Source organism: Chionomys nivalis, chromosome 8, assembly GCF_950005125.1.
Source record: "Chionomys nivalis chromosome 8, mChiNiv1.1, whole genome shotgun sequence".
In the NCBI taxonomy this organism is placed as follows: domain Eukaryota; kingdom Metazoa; phylum Chordata; class Mammalia; order Rodentia; family Cricetidae; genus Chionomys; species Chionomys nivalis.
The window spans coordinates 65,719,218-65,738,071 of record NC_080093.1 but is presented as its reverse complement, the minus strand read 5'-3'; the positions used below and the strand labels follow the sequence as shown (position 1 = coordinate 65,738,071).

Genomic DNA, 18,854 nt, shown 5'->3' with positions numbered 1-18,854 from the left:
GTTACATATGTTTGTGAGCCAAGCATGTAGGTGCTGGGAACCAAACCTCTTGGATCAATAAGTGCTCTTAGCAACTGAACCACTTCTTCAATCCCAGGAGTCTGTGTTTCTAAAAGAAGCCACAGACACCGCTGATCCACAGGGTAGACCTTTCCCATGGAGAGGCCGAAGTTTGGAGACTCAGGACTCATCCGGGGTCGCACGATCTGTTACACAGACACTAGGAGCCAGTCTCTTGGCTCCAGCTACTGTTCATTTCCTTTAACTTTATAAAACAGAGAAGTGTATCAGGACACATTTGTGGACAGGGCCATTTACTTTTATAAATAAACTTGATTGACAAGGATGACACTTAATTACAAATTTCCTACCGTGCTTGTTTCAACAGCTCCTACCTCAAGCCCAGTGGCAACTTTAGTCCTCACAGCTGGTAAGCTTTCTGTTCATTTCCCCACTCTCTTTCTAGCAGGGATAATATGATGTTGAGATTTCACCAAGCTAGTACAGTCTTACTCCTGGCTCCCCACAGTCACCTGGCTGAACTAATATCTCAAGTAATAGACAAAGCCAAGTGCTTGCATACATATGGGCCATCCCACAGGGCCTCTCGCACAGCCTGCCTATGCTTTTTGCATACCCTTAGCACTTGGCCCTCTGGCCATCCTACCAACTGTACAGTAGGGGTAAAAATAGGTTGGGCGAGGGGGTATAAGGACTGGGAGGGTTAGCCCCATATTGGCAATGGCAGGGATTCTAGTAGATGCTACAATAGTCATATGGAGCAAAAGTGCCCTCTCAACCAATGCCTTTTGAGATGCCATTGTACTGTATCCCAACACAAACAGTGATATTCTTCCCCATAAGTGGATCATACAAGTAGAAGTTTCATCTCAGGAAAGACTTAATTTATACTAGCACAGGCTGTGTGCTTTGAATCTGGATGTTCAAACTCTTATTCAGAAGGACATGAAGTAACGACCTCAGAGCAGTCTTCCCGACAGCACAGGCAGACTGCAGGAAAGGTGGAATGTGCAATGAGAACTTCTCACCAGGTGACTAACACCCCCCCCTTGGGTTTTGTATCAGCCATCACTCCCACTTCAGTAGAAGCAGCTCACCTGTCATCACCTGACAATGGCCTCTGCCCACCACACTGCACAGGTAAGACGGCAGGGTGTTGGCCATGACAGGGGGTAAAATGAGCACACAGCTTGAGAGCGGTTGTCATTGTCTGAGCAGACTGTCTCATTGAACCAGACCCAGAACTGGGAATAAGGGGAAGGGAGGATTAGGAGAGAGAGGGGAGCTCCTTGGCCACACACCACACACACCGCACCACAGACTACATACACAAGCATCACACACATACATCACATACACCACACACACATCATATACACAACACACAACAGATACAAACACACCACACACATCACACACCACACACACATCACGCACATCACACACACCACACACACCACCACATCACACCACATACATACATACATACACACACCACACTCACATCACATACACCACACACACATCATATACACTGCACACTGATCACATACACACTACTCACACAACACACAACAGATACAAACATACCACACACATCACAAACACACCACACACTCATCACACACATCACACACACACCACACACCACCACATCACATCACACCACACGCACATCACATACACACACACACACACACACACAATTGTCATCACTGTAATTTTACACCACCCTATGAAATGCTTGATCTTAATACCATAAGACAGGCCTCTTTCTGAGGACTTGAATTCTAATGTAGTTTTTGTTGATGTTCTCTCCAGCATTAGCGCGGTGCTAGCACACAGGAGTTGGCTATCAAGATAACTTAATTAAATAAATAAAAGGCAGGCAGGTGTCAGTGTTCTGTTTTCTTGGTCTTTAATAGGATTTGACCACTTACCTTTTCTTACTTACAGGACCTTTGGCAACTGCTCCAGTTATAGCCACTCCAGTTGGTAATCTGAATGTTCTTTTTGGTTCTGGGATAGTTGTAGACAAACAACTATTCACATCACTGAGTCTCCTTGACATCCATCCAGTGTCAATGGGGCATCCAGTCTCCATTGTGCTGTTTAATCTAGTGAGATGGGCTGCTCATTCATTGTGTAGGATTAGACAGAGAACCTGTTCTATGATCATACTGACAATAACATAAAGATCAATGAAAGGACATTCATTTCATATGTGTATGCATGCAAGCATATGTATACTCGTGTGTATACAAAAGCCTCAGTGTGTGTTTGTGTAAAGGCACATATGTGTACACATATTTGTGCATGTGTGTATAGACCACAGAACAATCTCAGATGTCTCCCTCAGAAATACCAACCACTTCCTTACAGACAGGGTCTCCTCTTGGCCTGGAGTTCACCAATGAGACTAGTCTGGCCAGGGAACCCCAGAGATCCTCCTGTCTTTGCCTCCCCAGTGCTGGACTTATAAGTGCATGCCAGCATGCCTGGGATTCTGTGTGGGTTCTAGGAATCAAACTCCGGTTCTTACGCTCTCAAGGCAAGCGTGCTCCCTAAGTTGTTGTTTACGCCCATACATTGGTGTTGGTTTCTACTTTGGCCAGAGAAGTTTCTTTTTGCAGTGGGTGGTGGCGACTGCGGAGACTCATAGCTGCTCGAAGTGCTAACAACCAAGGCTTAAATGCTCAGCCCTAAGTGGGGCTGTGTCGTTCTCTCCAAGACCAGGGAACACTGTTGAAGAGGAATTGGTTGATCTCGAGTTTCATTAAGTTTGTGGTTAATTATGAAGATTTATACTGCATTTGAGTCGCTTCCCCAGCCCAGACACTCTGGCTACAATCTCCTGCTCACTGGGCTTACATACAGACATGTCTTTAACCTCAGCAGAAGAGGTGACCTCCCCTGGTAATGTTTTCTGATTGCCATGGTTTTTTTCCGTGTAAAATGTTCCCCCTTTTCTATTAAGCAAATGAACCAAGCTTGCCTCTTCCTCTTTCTCTGTAGACACATCTTCGACCTCAGCAGAAGCAAGCCCTTCAAATGGTAAAGTCCCCTGTTGTGTTGTTTCTTATCTGTCATGTTGTACTTAGACGATGACCCTTCTTAGTGATCGTATCAGCCAAGAAGAAAAGACAGAGCCAGCATTGCCCTGCTCATTTTAAAGCACCCTGTTTCCTGGGTTTCTACACAGATGCCTCTCCAGTCTCAGCAGGAGAGGAAACACCCCTCCCGTAATACTTTCAGCTTATATTCCTAAAGTTAAATATGCTAGGTGCTTTTCATCTTTCTGTTTGAAGGGTGCTCATAAGTAAGCTTCTTCTTGTCTTTGTTTATTGACACCCCTTCAGTGTTAGAAGAAGCAACCTCTCCAACTGGTAACGTCCTCCATAGTACTGCTTAGCTGAAGAGATGCATTTGTTTTTGAAGGAATTTACTAGCATGTTTAAATATATATATATATATATATATATATGGCTTAATTTTGACCTCTGACATATATGTGTATAAAATACATTTTAAAAGTAAAATATATTTCTATTATATTTACCCCACTACCCTCTCTGGTACCCACACTCCACTGATCTCCCCCTCTAATTTCACGTGGCTTTTCTGTGTGTGTGAAGTAGTGACTATGAATTGGGATACTTACAGGAGCATAGAAAGGGGTTGTTTGCAGGAGCAGTGGCCAGACCACTGAGGAAAACGTCTGTCCCTCCCCTAGCCATCAGTTACTTAGAGAGGGGAAGGGCCTCATAAGTGTCCGCTCCCCATGACAGAATAATAGTGGGTTCCATCTGGTGCAGGTCTTGGGGCAGGTAGTCATGCTTGCTGAAGTTGCGATAGAGCCACAGGCACACCATGCCCAGAAGACCGCATGCCAAATCACTGTGAGCCTTCTCTGGCACTTATATTCTGTTTGGGTTTTCAAGTTTTTTATTTATTCCTCAAATGCAGTATAAATCTTCATAATTAACCACAAACTTAATGAAACTCGAGATCAACCCAATTCCTCTTCAACAGTGTTCCCTGATCTTGGAGAGAATGACACAGCCCCACTTAGGGCTGAGCATTTAAGTCCTTGGTTGTTAGCACTTTGAGCAGTTATGAGTCTCCGCAGTCACCACCACCCACTGCAGAAAGAAACTTCACTGGCCAAAGTAGAAGCCAACACCAATGTATGGGCATAAACAATAATTTAGGTGTCAACTCGGCAGCCATATCAATTCCATGTAGCAAGACAACAGCAGCAGCTGTCCCACTAGATCTGCCATGTCCTCTATCATGGGCTTTTGAGCAGGTTTGCAGCACTAGACTCCCAGGGAGCAGCCTCAGATCCCAGCAGAAAAGATTTGGTGACACCCACCACAGTCGTGCCACTCCTACACCAAGGGTGCATCTTGCCTGGCAAATCAGTAGTGTCAGATGCAGAATTCACAGCAGACTAAGACTGTTCATGACAGTGCTTCTCCAACAGCCTGAATAAGACCATCCAACCCGGTAACAGTTGGCCACGGTGAAGAAAGCCTACAGCTCACTTCCACTTCGATTTCTGTATACCCAGAAAGCAAAGTCTGTGGTGTCTTCAGCAATAGAGGTGGACTCCTCATTTGTCATGTCATATTTAGAAATTGATCCACTTAAGGATCATATTGGCTACAAAGCAAGCATCCACGAAAAGACACTCATTTTTAAAGCATCTGTCTCCGGGTTTGTACACAGATGCATCTTCATCTTCCGAAGAAGAGGAAGCATCCTCAGGTAATGTCTTTAGACTGTCACATTTCTTTAAGACAGTAGCCAGAGACTTTTTTCTTTCTGTTTGGTAGTTGACCCTAGACAGGTTTCTTCTATTTTTCATCCATATATGTGTCTTCAAGTTCAGCAAATGTGACTTCCTCAACTGGTAAAGTCTCCTGGGGGGCTATTTAACTAATGGGATAATGTTCTTATTTGTCATGTTTTTAGAAAATGAGCCTACTTAAGGATCACATCGACTTCAAAGTAAAGATCAATGAAAGTCACTCGTTTCTTCCGAGTATATGTGTAATAATATTCACATGTAAGGTACATGTGTATGCACAGGTGCTCTTGTATGTGAAGACTAGAACAGGACCTTGTGTGTCATACTTAAGAATATCAAACACTTCCTTTAAGATAGGGTCTTTCACTAGCCTGGAGCTCACTAACTAGACTGAATGACTGGCCAGTGAGCCTTATGGGTTCCCACGTCTCAGCCTCCCCAGCACTGAGATTACCAGTACTCACCAGCGCTCCCAGCGTTTTTAGGTAACTCCTGGGCATTGAGCTCAGGTTCTCCAGCTGAGTCATCCCTCCAACCCGAGACATTAATTTTAAAGTCTCATTTTTTTCTGGGTTTATGCACAGACGCTTCTTCATCATCAGGAGTGACCTCCTCTGGTAAGACTTTCCACTTGCCATATGTTTTTTTAATTTAAATAAAATAAGAGATTTTTTGTCCTAATCGGTAAATGATCTGGCTGTGCCTTTTCTTCTCCTTGCCTGTAGACATTTCTTCAACCTCAGCAGAAACAAGCTCTTCAAATGGTAAAGGCCCACATAGTGCTGCTAATGAGATGAGTTTCTTATTAGCCATGTTGTCTTTAGACAGTGAAGCTACTGAATGGTCACAGTGACCACAAAGTAAAGGGTGTGAAGACAGCCCAAGTATTGTGTGTTCATGTTAGAGCATCTTGTTCTCTGTGCTTACACACAGATGCATCTTCAGCCTCCATGGAAGATGCCTCCTCTGGTAATTTTTGTTTTTTTGACTGTCAAATTTCCTGTTAAACATAGTCAAAGCTTCTCCTCTTTCTGTTTGTTCATTTCCTCTTCTCTTTGTGCACAGATACATCTTTAACCTCAGCAGACGCGGCAAGTGGAGAGCCAACTGGTAAAGTCCTTCACTGTGCTGTTGTATTTTAATTAATGAAACGTGGGTTTTGTATTTGTAAGTCTTTATTATCCTGTATTAATTATGCATACAAGGTTAACTGTAGTATTTTCATACACTGCACACTATATTATCCCTCATTATTCTCTCCTCTCCCCTCACACTCTCTCATCTTTGTTTCTCTCCCCAGTTTGGACATACTCTATGCTCTTATCTTCAGTTCATGAACTAGTCAGTTTAAATAGTCAGGTTGTTAAGAGATCCCAGGAGGGAGTTATTTGAAAGATCATTGGCAACTTACCAAGGGCTGCACCCCTGAAAATGTCTCCTTCTCCCGGCAACCATTCAGGACTTATGTATACTCAGGCAGGGGTGAGGTCTCAGGAGCGCCTCCCTCCTCTACAATGGGATGAGGAGAAGCCCAATCAAGTGCAGATAATCACAGCTGCAGAGAATTCGAGAGCCCAGCATTCATCTTCTCAACACTTAAGTTTCCTCAACAACACTCCGCGCTCTCCTCGCGCTCTCCTGGCGTCCTCCCCTCTCCTCGCGCTGTCCTCGCGCTCCAAGCTCTCCTCCACACTCCACGCTCTCCTGGCGCTCTCCTGGCGCTCTCCTGGCGCTCTCCTGGCACTTTCCTCACGCTCTCCTGGCGCTCTTCTCGCGCTCTCCCCTCTCCTTGCGCTCTCCTGGCGCTCCACGCTCTCCTCCACACTCCACACTCTCCTCCACACTCCACGCTCTCCTCCACACTCCACGCTCTCCTAACACTCATTTTCTTCATGCCACCCTCTCACCATGGCGTTTCCTGACACTTGGAACGGGTGATACAGATGCCCCGTTCAGTGCTGACTGACTGTTAGAACTTTGACCAGTTATGAGTCTGTGCAGTAGCCACTAACCACAGGAAGTAGCTTCTCCAAAGCTGACAGCTGTGCTAATCCATGGGTATAAATGTAAACATTTCAAAGAAAAATTGGTACGCACACCATGTTCACTAGCAATACAACAGAAATGGCTTCAGCACTAATAATTTTCACATCTCCAGGTTAGGTTTACAGTACCAGACATAAATGTCACTTCCTACGTGGACAACCTTGAGTTCAACCAGAAAGAGGTTGGTTACCCCCATACCGGTTATGTCACTCTTGTGACAGCAGGCACATCTTTCCTGGAAGGTCAACCCTGTAGCCTGCAGGGTTCACAGCTGAGAAATGGTGCTGATGACAGTTCTTCACCAGAAATCTATATAGTGACTTCCAACACTGTGACAGCTAGCCAGCAGCGAGAAAACTGGCAGCTAAGTTCCAGCCTTATTTCTGCATGTCCTACAAGCAAAGTGTGTGGTGTTTTCAGCAATAGAGATGCTTTTCCTATTTGTCATGTTGGACTTAACAGATGCACCTCATTAAAGACCATAATGATGACAAAATAAATATCAACAAAAGCCACTCATTTTAAAGCATTTTGTTCTCTGGATTTATACACAGATGTATCGTCAGCCTCAGCAGAAGATAACTCCTCTGGTAATGTTTTCTCACTGTCAATTTTCTTATTAAGAGATTTTCCTCTTTCTATTTGGCAAAGGAATCCAGGTATATCTCCTCCTTTCTACCTACAGCGATTTCTTCAAACTCAGCAGATGCAAGCTCTTCAACTGAGCAGTCCCCCATTGTAATGGTTTACTAATTAGGGAGTTTTCTTATTTGCCACGTTGTGTTTAGAAAATAAGCCTACTAGTGATCACACTGACCACAAAGCAATGACTAAAGGATGCTTGTGTGCACATGCGTGCATAAGTGTACGCCTGTGTGCATGTGCTCACGTGCTTACGTGAATGCAGTCATGTGTTGCTCTGATGCTCTTACACCTGAGTGCACAGGCTGGAGGGCAATGTTGAGTATCAAAAGCACAGTTCATCCATCCTTTGAGATGGGTCTCTCATTGATCTCAGAGTCACAAGTTTTCAAGGCAAGTGCTGCACCTACTAAGACATTTTCTCATACCAAGACACTAAGATTACAACTTTCTAATTTCTGGCTTTTTCTACACAGATGCATCTTCAGGCTCTGCAGAAGATACCTCCTCTGGTAATGCTCTCTGACTGTCTGTCATGTTTTTACATTAAACAATGACAGCCCTTTCTTTTCGTATTTGGTAAATTATCTAAATATTTATATCCTTTTTGATTGTAGACACTTCTTCAGCCTCAGCTGAATCCAGCTCTTCAACTGGTAATGTCCCCAATATTCTGTTTAACTAAATGAAATGAATTACTTATCAGTCATGCTGTAATTAGAACATGAGCCTATTTAATAACCATACTGACCACCAAACAAAGCCCAATGGAAGGAAACTCATCTTTCACACGCTTATGGATGTTTGTATGGAGCCTGCGAGCACCGTTCTGCATGTGTGTGTGAGGCTGGAAAATGACCTCAGACGCCATCCTTGGGAACATTTGTTCACCCCCTTTGAGGCTGGGTCTCTCTTGGCGCTCACTATTAGGCTAGGGCAACTGAACACCCAGCTTTGGGGATCCTCCTTGCTCTGTGTCCACTCTGCTTGGAAGACAGTGCACACGACTTCTCCCAGCATTTTTATGTGGGTGCCCTGGATTGATCTCAAGTAGCACAATTATAATGTAAGCACTTTGCGCGCTGAGCCAAGCCCCCAGTCCAATATACTAATTTTAAAGCATCCTATTTCGGGTTTATATATAGATGCATCTTCATCAGCAGAAGAGTCATCCTCTGGTAATGTTTCTGCCTGTCGTACATCTTAAATACAGTCAAAGATTTTATGCTTCCTGTTTGGCAAAGGACCTAGCCATGTCACTTCTTTCTCTGTCCATAGGCACTGCTTCAACCTCAGCAGACTCAAGCTCTCCGAATGGTAAAGTACTCCATTGCACTGTTTATGCAGTGAAGAATTTCCTTATTTGTTATGGTATATTTAGACAGAAAACTTATTTAATGACCACATTAACTACAAAGTAAAGATGATAAAAAACCAAACCCAGTATAATTTTATTCATTTCAAAATGTCCTGTTCTCTGACTTTCAATACAGATGCATCTACAGTCTCCACAGAAGATACCTCCTCTGGTAATATTTTCTGTTTGTCATGATTTTGCTTAAAACAAATGACAGCCTTTTCTCTTCCTATTTGGTAAATTCTCTAAATATTTATTTTTTCTTTGTCTGTAGACACTTCTTCAGCCTCACCAGAACCCAGCTCTCCAACTGGTAATGTCCTCAATATTCTGGTTAACTAAATGAAATGAATTTCTTATCAGCCACAGCATAGGTCTCCTCTGGTGATATTTTCATCCCATTACAGCTCTTAAGTGAAACACGATCCCAGTTTTTCCTCTTTCTTTTTGGAAAGTGATCACACATACATTTCCTCTTCTCTTTGCTCATAGATATGTCTTCAGCCTCAGAAGAAGGGAAGAGTGGAGAGGCAACTGGTAAAAATCCTTTACAGTGTTGTCTTGACAATGAAAAGCTTTTTTAAAAAAAATCTTAACTATGTGTATTGGGTGTGCATATATTTATGTACATATGAGTGTTTGTGCCCATGGACTTGGGATCCAACTGGAGCTGGAGTTGAAGACAGCTGCAAGACACTAATGTGAGTGCTGGGACATGAACTTGAGTCCCCTGGAAGAACAGTACACAGTCTTAACCATAAAGCAATATTTCCAGCTCACCCTTTATAATAACATTTAATTATATATAACAGTGAATTCCATTATGATATTTTTATGTGTGTATGTAGCATATTTAATGATACTCACACCCAGTGTTCCGTCTGGTCCTCCTCACACTCCTCCTAATCCTGTTCCTCTTCCCAGCAATGACCTCTTCTACTTTGCTGCCTTTTCACTTTATGTACCAATGAGTTGACTTGGCTTACTGGAGAAGCAGAGTTGAGGGTTATTTCTGAAATTATTGGCAACTTAGCAGTGGCTGTGCCACTCAAGTAAATGTCTCTCCTCCCATAACAATCAGATTTTGTATGGACCCTTAAGGAGTGGCAGGCCGCATGAGTCTCCCACTTCCAGGACAATGATTATATGTTCAACCTTGGACTTCATGACTTGTGCAGATAAACTCATTGGTGGAGATCTCAAGAGTACAATTGTGCCACTCCATATCCAGAAAACAATGTTCCACAGCACTTCATCTCTTCCTCCAGCTCTTATACTTGCTTTGGTTTAAATTTTTTAAATGTGTTCTTCATGATGAAGTATGAGTCATTAGAACCAACTATAACCTTATATGAAAGCATGATAAACCTGTCTACCTTACATGCTACTCCCTGATCTTGGCAAGGAAACAGAAGTGCCCAATTTAAGGCTGAGCATTGAAGTTACTTGTTATCATGACTTTGACCAGCTATGAGTCTCTACAGTAACTACTAACCATTGCAAATAGAGGTTCGTTGACCGAAGCTGAAACCAGTACTCATCAAAACACAATCACTGAGATGTCAATTTGACGATGTCACATCCATTGAGCTAAACAGCAACCATAGATTTGCCACTAGAACCCATCACCTCTGGTACGTTATGGTACAGAACTCATGGAGCAGCCTCACATCCAATCAGAAAAGAGTTGACTACATCTACAACAGTCATGCCACTGTTACACCAGTGGACATATCTTGCCTGGAAAGTCAGTACTGCAGCCTGCAGCATTTACAGTGAGGAATGCTGCTGATTCTCCCCAGCAGCTTGCATGGCATCTTCAAACACTGTAGAAGCTAGCCAATGGGGAGAAAGCTTCGCGCTCATTTACAACTTCATTTCTGCATGTCCTGTCAACAAAATGTATGACCCTTTAACAACAGAAAAGGTTTTCCTGTTTGTCATTTATATTTAAGAAATTAATATACTTAAATCATATGCCACAATGCAAAGATCAATGAAAGACAGTTATTTAAAAAAAAAAATCATTCTGTTCTCTGGGGTTTACACACAGATGAATCATCAGCCTCAACAGAAAAGACCTCTTCAGGTAATGTTTTCAACTTGTCACATCTAGTAATTTAAACATAATCAGAGTTTCTCTACTTTTCATTAGAAAAATAATCAGAGTATGCCTATCTCCTATGGGTCTATAGCTATTTCTTCAGCTTCAACAGAAGCATGCTCTCCACCTGATAGATTCCCTTATTGTGCTGCTTGTATATTCAGATAGTTTGTCATATTATATTTATTAAAAAATAACCCCAGTTAAGGATTACATTGTGCAAAGATTTAAAATGCAAAAATATCAATTTTCTGTGTGTGCTTATGCTCTTGTGTGATAGTGCATGCATCTGTGATAGTGTATGTACACAATAGTGTTATTGCACATGTATTTGGATGCTGGAGGACAATGCTGGGCCTCAATATTAGGAGCGCTATCCATCTCCTTTGGGACAGATTCTCTCATTGGCCTGAAGCTCACTAAATAGGTTAGAGTGACTGGATACAGGCATGGGGTTCCTCTTGCCTCTGTCTCCCAGTGCTGGGATGCAACTACACATTACTCCAGGCAACTTTACATGGGTTCTGAGAATTAATCTCAGAGTCACAAGTTTTCAAGGCAAGTTTTTGACTGAGGTTTCTGTCCCACCAGGTTCCACAGCCAGTTAGTCCCAAATAAACACACAGAGGTCTACATAAATCATAAACTGGTTGGCCTATTAACTCGGGCTTCTTATTAACTCTTATACCTTATATTAGTCCATAATTCTTGCCTGTGTTAGCTACGTGGCTTGGTACCTTTTTCAGTGAGGCATTCTCATCTTGCTTCCTCTGTGTCTGGATGACAACTGCTGACTGTGTCTTTCCTCTTCCCAGAATTCTCCTGTTCTCTTCACCTAGCCTCTCCTTCCTGCCTGGTCATCCCGCCTATACTTCCTATCTGGCTACTGGCCAATCAGTGTTCATTAAAAATAATACAAGTGACAGGATAAAATGCTATTGTTTCTCAGCACTTCCCCTGTTCTTTTTTAAATAAGAACTTCGAATCTAATATCATTTGTTTAGCTTCTCTCCTGACCATTGTCCATAACAACTTGAACCAACATTCTAAACAAAGACAAACATCCACAATGTATTTTTTGGGAATGTGGGCAAAGTTTTCTAGGCTACTCTCTGCTGGTTGTGGGCACTGATAATCTTATGGGGACCTAAAGAAAATTTTGAGTTATGGTCAGGAATTATGTTTAAATTTTTTTTTTAAAAAAAAGATGTGCTGTGGTACAATGGTTTTTTATCCTGTCACTTGCATTATTTTTAATAAATGCTGATTTGCTTGTAGCAAGGCAGGAAGTATCGGCAGGGTGACCAGGCAGGAAGTAGAGGCAGGGTAATGAGAACAGGAGAATTCTGGGAAGAGGAAAGGTCAGTATGCATTTGTCACCCAGCTGCAGAAGAAGCAAGATGAGAATGCCAAGCCACGTGGTAACACAGACAAGAATTATGGGCTAATATAAGTTATAAGAGTTAATAAGAAGCCAATCAGCATTTTATTAAACAAGTATAAGAAACAAATCTTTACAGGGTAAAACCATTGTCCCACAGCAGCAAGTGCTTTACCTACTGAGCCATCTTCTCAACCCAAGACACTAAAATTACAGCTCTCTATTTCTGACTTTCTACCCAGATGCATCTTCAGTCTCCACAGAAGATACCTCCTCTGGTAATGTTTTCTACCTGTCATGATTTTATGTTAAACAAATGACAGTCTTTTATCTTCCTATTTGGCAAATTATCCAAATATTTATTTCTTTTTGTCTGTAGCTACTTCTTCAGGTTCAGGGGAATCCAGCTCTTCAGATGGTAAGCCCCTCCATTATGCTGCTTAGCCAGTGAAGAAATTCCTTATGTGTTGTGTTGTATCTGAACAGTAAACTCATTTAATGTTCACATTAATCATAAGTGAATGAAAACTAACCCAATATCACTCGACTCATTTTCAGAGCATTCAGTTCTCTGCGATCACCCACAGATGCATCTTTAGTCACAGCAGAGATCTTTAGACACACCATCACAGCTATTAAATGAAAAAAGATCCTAGTTTTTCCTCTTTCTGTTTGGAAAGTGATCACACGCATATTTCTTTTTCTTTTTGCTCAAAGATATGTCTTCAGCCTCAACAGAAGAGAGGAGTGGAGAGCTCAGTGGTAATGTACTTCACTGTGTTGTTTTAACTAATAAGTGATTTTTGTTTTAAATTTTAGCACATGTTAATTTTACGTGATAATGAGTTTTGCTGTGATAATCTCAATCTTGTGTATAGTGTGCTTTAATTATATTCACCTCTGTCTCCCTCCCCTATTCCCCTCATACTTTTACTAATTCTGTTCCCCTTCCCAGATACGCCATCTTCTACTTCATGCTTTTATTTTATAAACTAATCGGTTTAATTATGGTTACTTAGCAAAGCGTAGGTGAGAGATTACTTAAAAGAACACAGACAACTTATCAGTGGCCACGACACTGAAGCTAGCCCTCTCTGCCCCACCTCCCAACTCTCCCTCTGCAACCATCAACTGCCTCAGGGAGGGATTAGGCCTCACGAGCATCTCTTCCCACAGTGGGATGATGACAAGCCCAATCTTGTGCAGGTCTGCGTAAATAATCCTAGCTCCTAAGAGACAGCAGTGTAACATCTATGTTTTTGCCCAGAAGACAATGTTCTAGAATACCTGAAGATTTCTTCCTGCTGTTCTTTCTTCCCCCTTTCCCATTATTTTCCTGAGACCTGGGGAGGTCATACTGAAGACACATTTGGGGATAAGCATACAATTCACTTATTCTCAGCACTTTGACCAGTTGTGAGTCTCTGCAAAACCCACAAACCCTTGCAAAAGTAAACTTCTCTGCAAAAGCCAGAAACAACACCAACCTATAGGTGTGACGATACGTATTTAGGAGTCAATTTCACAGTCACATTGTGTGCACTCAGCTACACAACTGCAGTACCTGCCCCGCTGCGACTGATCATCACACAGACCAGGTTTGCAACACTAGATACAAATTCCCTTCCTTGGAGAGGGCTTCAAGCCCAGTCAGAAAGCAGTTGGTTACCCCTATAGCAGTCACGAACTCTTATACCTGTGAGTACATCACGTCTAACATGATGGTAGCATAGCATTAGAGGTTCACAGCTGAGTAAGCCTTTTTATGGCTATCATCCCCCAGCCGCCTAAATAGAACCTTCCAGCACTGTTAAAACTAGTTAGCAGAGAGAAAGCTTCCAGTTCAGGGCCAGTTTTATTTCATATCCTGCACCCCAAGAATTTGTGTCTTCATTAATGTACCTGTGTTTCTTATTTTCATGTTGTATTTGGAAAATGAACCTGTGTAATGGTTGTATTCACCACAAACCAAAGGTCAATGAAAAGACTGTCTTTTTAAGCATCATGCTTTGTGTTTGTACACAGATGCATCTTCAACCTCTGCAGAAGAGACATCCTCTGGTAAGGCTTTCTATCACATCTCTTAAGGTAAACGCAATTCAGACTTTCCCCTATTCGGCAAATGGATACAGTTGTGTGTCTCCTTTTGATCTCCAGATACGTCTTCAACCTCAGCAGAATCCAGTTCTACAACTGGTAAGTCCCTGCCCTGCTGCTTGATATACTGGGCTGAGTATATTAGAGTCATTTGTCATATTAGAGTTAGACAATGAGACTATTTAATGATCACTTTGGCATCAAATACAGATCAGTGAAAGAAAGCTCATTTTAAAGTGCTCCCTTCTCTGGGTTCCTACACAGATACGTCTTCAGCCTCGGCAGAAGAGGCAAGCTCCTCTGCTAATGTTTCCTCTTATCACATTTCTTCTTTTAAAAAAATTCATAATTTACTTTGGCCGCTTTTGAAAACATTGGCAAACATGGTGATTAGTTTCAGTGTGTCATTTTCATACCTCTGTTGTCATCACCCCACAGTGTATGGTGACATTCCATTCCAGGAAGCCCCTTCCTGTTTTGTCACGTGTTCTATTACCACTTTTCTTTCTTAAAACTTCTCTCCTCCGACAGTCCTTCTTTTGTTTATTGACCTACATCTGCCCATGTATGTGTGTGTGTATAGATATATACCTGCACATGAGAGAAAATGTGGTTTTTTTCTTTCTGAGTTTGTTAACTCATATAATACAATAACTTGCAGTTCCATCAGGTTTTTTGGAGTTCATAATTTCATTTTTATTTATAGCTGAATAAAATTCCATTGTGCATATGTACCACACATTTATTATCCACCCATTTGGTAATGAATATCTAGATACTGTAACCATGGATGTGCAAGTGTCTCTGTGCTAGGACTTAGATTCCTTGGGTATGCATTGAGCAGAAGCATACTTGGGCCATATGGTAGTTCTAATTTTAGTTTTTGAGAACCATCCACGTGGATTTCATAGTGGCTCTAGCTGTTTTCACTTCCGCGAGTAGTGAATGAGTTTCCCCCACATCTTCATCAGCATTTGGTCATCGAATTTCTTGATGACAGCCATTCTGAATGTGTCAAGAAGGAAGTAGTCTTTCTTTAAATTATGTGTATGAGTCTTACATAAGTGTGTAAAGATGTGAAGGCAGTTGCTCTCTGAGTCCAGAAGAGGCTACTGAATCTCTGGAGCTGGCATCACAAGCACTGATGAGGTCCCTGATATGGGTGCTGGAAACTGAGCTTGAGTTCTCTGCAGGAGCAGTACTTGTTCTTAAGCACTGACCACCTCTTCAGCCCTAGAAGTTGTCTTACCTTGCACTTGCCTGCTGGGCTAAGGATGGTGAACAACTTCAGACATATTTGTTGGTCATTTGCATTTCTTCCTCGTTGAATCGTCTATTCCGATGTCAGCCCATCCTTTGACTGACAGTTTGAGGACCCAGGGATTTCATTTTTACAGTCCTTCATGTATTCTAGATAACAGCCACCTGTCTGAGTTAGCTGGAGATTTTCTCCCATTTTGTGGACTGTGTGCTCACTCTGCTGATGGTTTCCTTTGCCGTACAGAAGCTTTTAAATTTCATGTAGTCCCATTTTTTAAATTATTTAATTCAATTACTCTGTTAATATAGTCCTGTAGAGAAAGTTGTTGCCTATTTCTGCATCTATAAGCGGTTTTTTCCCATGTTGTCTTCTAGACGTTTCCACATTTTATCTTTTACTTTAAGGTCCTTGATCTAACTTGAATAGATTTTGTGAGGAGAATAAGAGATGCAGATCCAAGTTTATTCTTCCGTAGCCACCAAACTTGTTGACCAGGCCTTTTCTCTCCATCATGTGCTATTCTGACCCCAAGGGTTAAGATTTTATTTACCAAACCTTTTCTTGTTGCTGAACATAAACTAAAAGTGTTGTTACAATCTTGGAGTAACTGGTCAATACAGTTGCCTGAACAATGGTAACTATCCATACTTCAGCAAGAGACTTACATGAAAAATGAACCTTTACGGTTTTGTTGGAGCAGGGTTTCCAAGACTGGTGTTGGTGATTACTACTGCCAATGAGAGGTTACGTGGGGGAGAGCAGAGTGGTACAGGAACATTCATTGGCTCCTTGAGTGGGTGGGTCTCCTGGACTTTGTGTCATGGCTTTTCTAAACATCTACCAAAGCTACGAACAACCCACCAAATGCAGATCAACCAATTGATTCTGCTTTTGCAAGTGATTTGATGTATTAATAATCTCCTTCACCATCTGTTCTCTCTCTCTCTCTTTCTCTTGCTGTCTCCACCTTTTCTGCTTTCTTCCTCATCTTCATCTTCATCAGCTTCTCCATCATGTCCTTATTCTTCTCTTTCACTGATGGCTTCAGGTTTGCCATCTTCTCCTTCTTCTTCTTCTTCTTCTTCTTCTTCTTCTTCTTCTTCTTCTTCTTCTTCTTCTTCTTCTTCTTCTTCTTCTTCTTCTTCTTCTTCTTCCTCCTTCTCTTCATCATAACATCAAACTCTGTATCGAGTCAGGGGGGATTCCTGGTTTTCTTGATCACAATCAGCTGGGACAGGAGATTGAGAACACTCTCTCAGTAATTATTCAGATTAGTGACCTCATGTTCAACAAATCCAAGTTTTTTTTTTTAGATTTCCCAAGGTTTTCAAATGTCTCAAAGGGCTCATATCTTTCCATATATTTTTCACTTACATCTACATGTGTGAGACTTAAACGTGACTTTCTCAATATGTCCAGACCTCTAGATAATCTACTATCTCTGAGCTCAAGCTTTTTTATTTTAGTACCATGAGGATAGTTGAACCTGACATCAAGCTTACACTAATTAAAATGACAAAATCTAAATCCACAGATTCTGCTGTTGAACTCTAGAGTTTCTCATCATTTGATTTTCAGTTATTCAAGACAATCCCTCTAACGGCTGGTTCCTCAGCTTTTGGTAGATCATCTTCCTCATGTCCATGGTCCCATTGTGCCTTGTCTTCAAATTTAACTTCCCATGGTGGAAGTGAAGATGGAAGTGGTGTCCTTGACTGTGTGGCCAGGACTGTGAGAGGAGGTGGCTGGCAGTCCAGTCTGGAACAGCAGAAGGCATGCATTTGTCCCTTTGCTGATGAGTGTGGCCCCTGGGACTTCTTTCATCCCATGGGTTCTCAGGCTTGATCTCTTGCAACTTGAGTTATACTTGTTAATTTTTCTTCTTTATGTATTTCAGGCTGTGTTATTGTCTCAGCTTGTTGTAGAATCCTGACATTCATTCTTCTGCTTGGTCTTGTCCATTGGGGATGCTTTCTGCCGGGCTTTCACTTGAGAGACTCTTTTACTTTCAGAATTTCCATTGGCTTTTCCAGTGCCAGTCCTGTGAATGGTTCACAGCTAATACTGGTCAGGTCAGCACTGGTAGCAGTGTCCCAGCTGGGGGCCAGCAGCAGGCTGACCAGCTCTTTTCCTGCTTCAGTCCACACTGTGTTCACATGTGACCTAGTCTCCCATAGTGCCCTTTGTGGGATATGCTCTCTAAGAACTACAGCTCACAGTGGATACTGGGTCAGAGAGCTGTCCGGAGTGCTGTAGGGGCATGCTTAGTCCTTCTCCTCAATTATGTTCATGCATACACAACACAGCTTCAAATTCCCCATCTTATCCAGAGGTTCACATTTCGTAAACACAAGGAGAGCCTTTCCCTTTCTATTTGGCCAATGTCATCGTTATGTCTTGTCTTTTTGTCTGTAGATACTTTTTCAACCTCAGCAGAAGCAAGCTCTCCAAATGGTAAATCCCCATTGTGCTATTTAAACTAAAGAGATGAGGGCCTTATTTATTAGACTTATTTCAAAACTGAAGCTGCTTAATGATCCTATTGACCACAAAGTAAAGATAGTGAAAACTTCCCCCAGTGTCATTCCGTAGGATCTCAAACATCCTGTTCTTTGGGTTTACACACAGAGGCGTCTTCAGTAGCAGTAGAGCCTGGTATCTTTTCAGCCTGTAACATCTTTAAGTTAAACAGTCAGGGCTTTCTGCTTTCTTTTGGTAAATGAACCTAGCCCTGTCTCTTCCACTCTTTGTCTGTAGATACATCTTCAGCCTCAGCAGAACTGTCCTCTCCAGACGGTAAGTCCACAGTGTTGTGTTCAAACTTCGTAATGGGCTTCTTGTTTATCATGTTGTATTGAGACAATGAGCCTGTTTAACGATCCCCTTGTCATCAAATAAATGTTAACGCAACAACATTCACTTAAGGCATTGTGTTCTCTGGTTTACACTGAGATGCTCCCGAGATCTCTGGGAATCTGTCCAGCCTGCCACCTTTCTTTTTTTTTTTATTAATTAATTTATTTAATTATTAAAGATTTCTGCCTCTTCCCCGCCACCACCTCCCATTCCCTCCCCCTCCCCCAATCAAGTCTTCCTTCCTCCTCAGCCCAAAGAGCAAGCAGGTTTCTCTGC

General features: G+C 42.1%; 1 protein-coding gene across 1 annotated transcript in view; it reads left to right on the top strand.

The window, feature by feature from the left end:
- The window catches only part of LOC130879898 (deleted in malignant brain tumors 1 protein-like), a 112,237-nt gene that overhangs the window by 81,145 nt on the left and 12,238 nt on the right, over positions 1 to 18,854 (top strand). The window contains exons 37-52 of the mRNA XM_057778724.1: positions 5,560 to 5,598; positions 5,768 to 5,803; positions 5,900 to 5,944; positions 7,435 to 7,470; positions 7,999 to 8,034; positions 8,140 to 8,178; positions 8,801 to 8,839; positions 9,016 to 9,051; positions 12,607 to 12,642; positions 12,744 to 12,782; positions 13,082 to 13,126; positions 14,390 to 14,425; positions 14,522 to 14,560; positions 14,726 to 14,762; positions 18,136 to 18,176; positions 18,480 to 18,518. Coding sequence (XP_057634707.1) covers positions 5,560 to 5,598; positions 5,768 to 5,803; positions 5,900 to 5,944; positions 7,435 to 7,470; positions 7,999 to 8,034; positions 8,140 to 8,178; positions 8,801 to 8,839; positions 9,016 to 9,051; positions 12,607 to 12,642; positions 12,744 to 12,782; positions 13,082 to 13,126; positions 14,390 to 14,425; positions 14,522 to 14,560; positions 14,726 to 14,762; positions 18,136 to 18,176; positions 18,480 to 18,518 — 618 coding nt within the window. The remainder of the gene's footprint in view (positions 1 to 5,559; positions 5,599 to 5,767; positions 5,804 to 5,899; positions 5,945 to 7,434; positions 7,471 to 7,998; positions 8,035 to 8,139; positions 8,179 to 8,800; positions 8,840 to 9,015; positions 9,052 to 12,606; positions 12,643 to 12,743; positions 12,783 to 13,081; positions 13,127 to 14,389; positions 14,426 to 14,521; positions 14,561 to 14,725; positions 14,763 to 18,135; positions 18,177 to 18,479; positions 18,519 to 18,854) is intronic.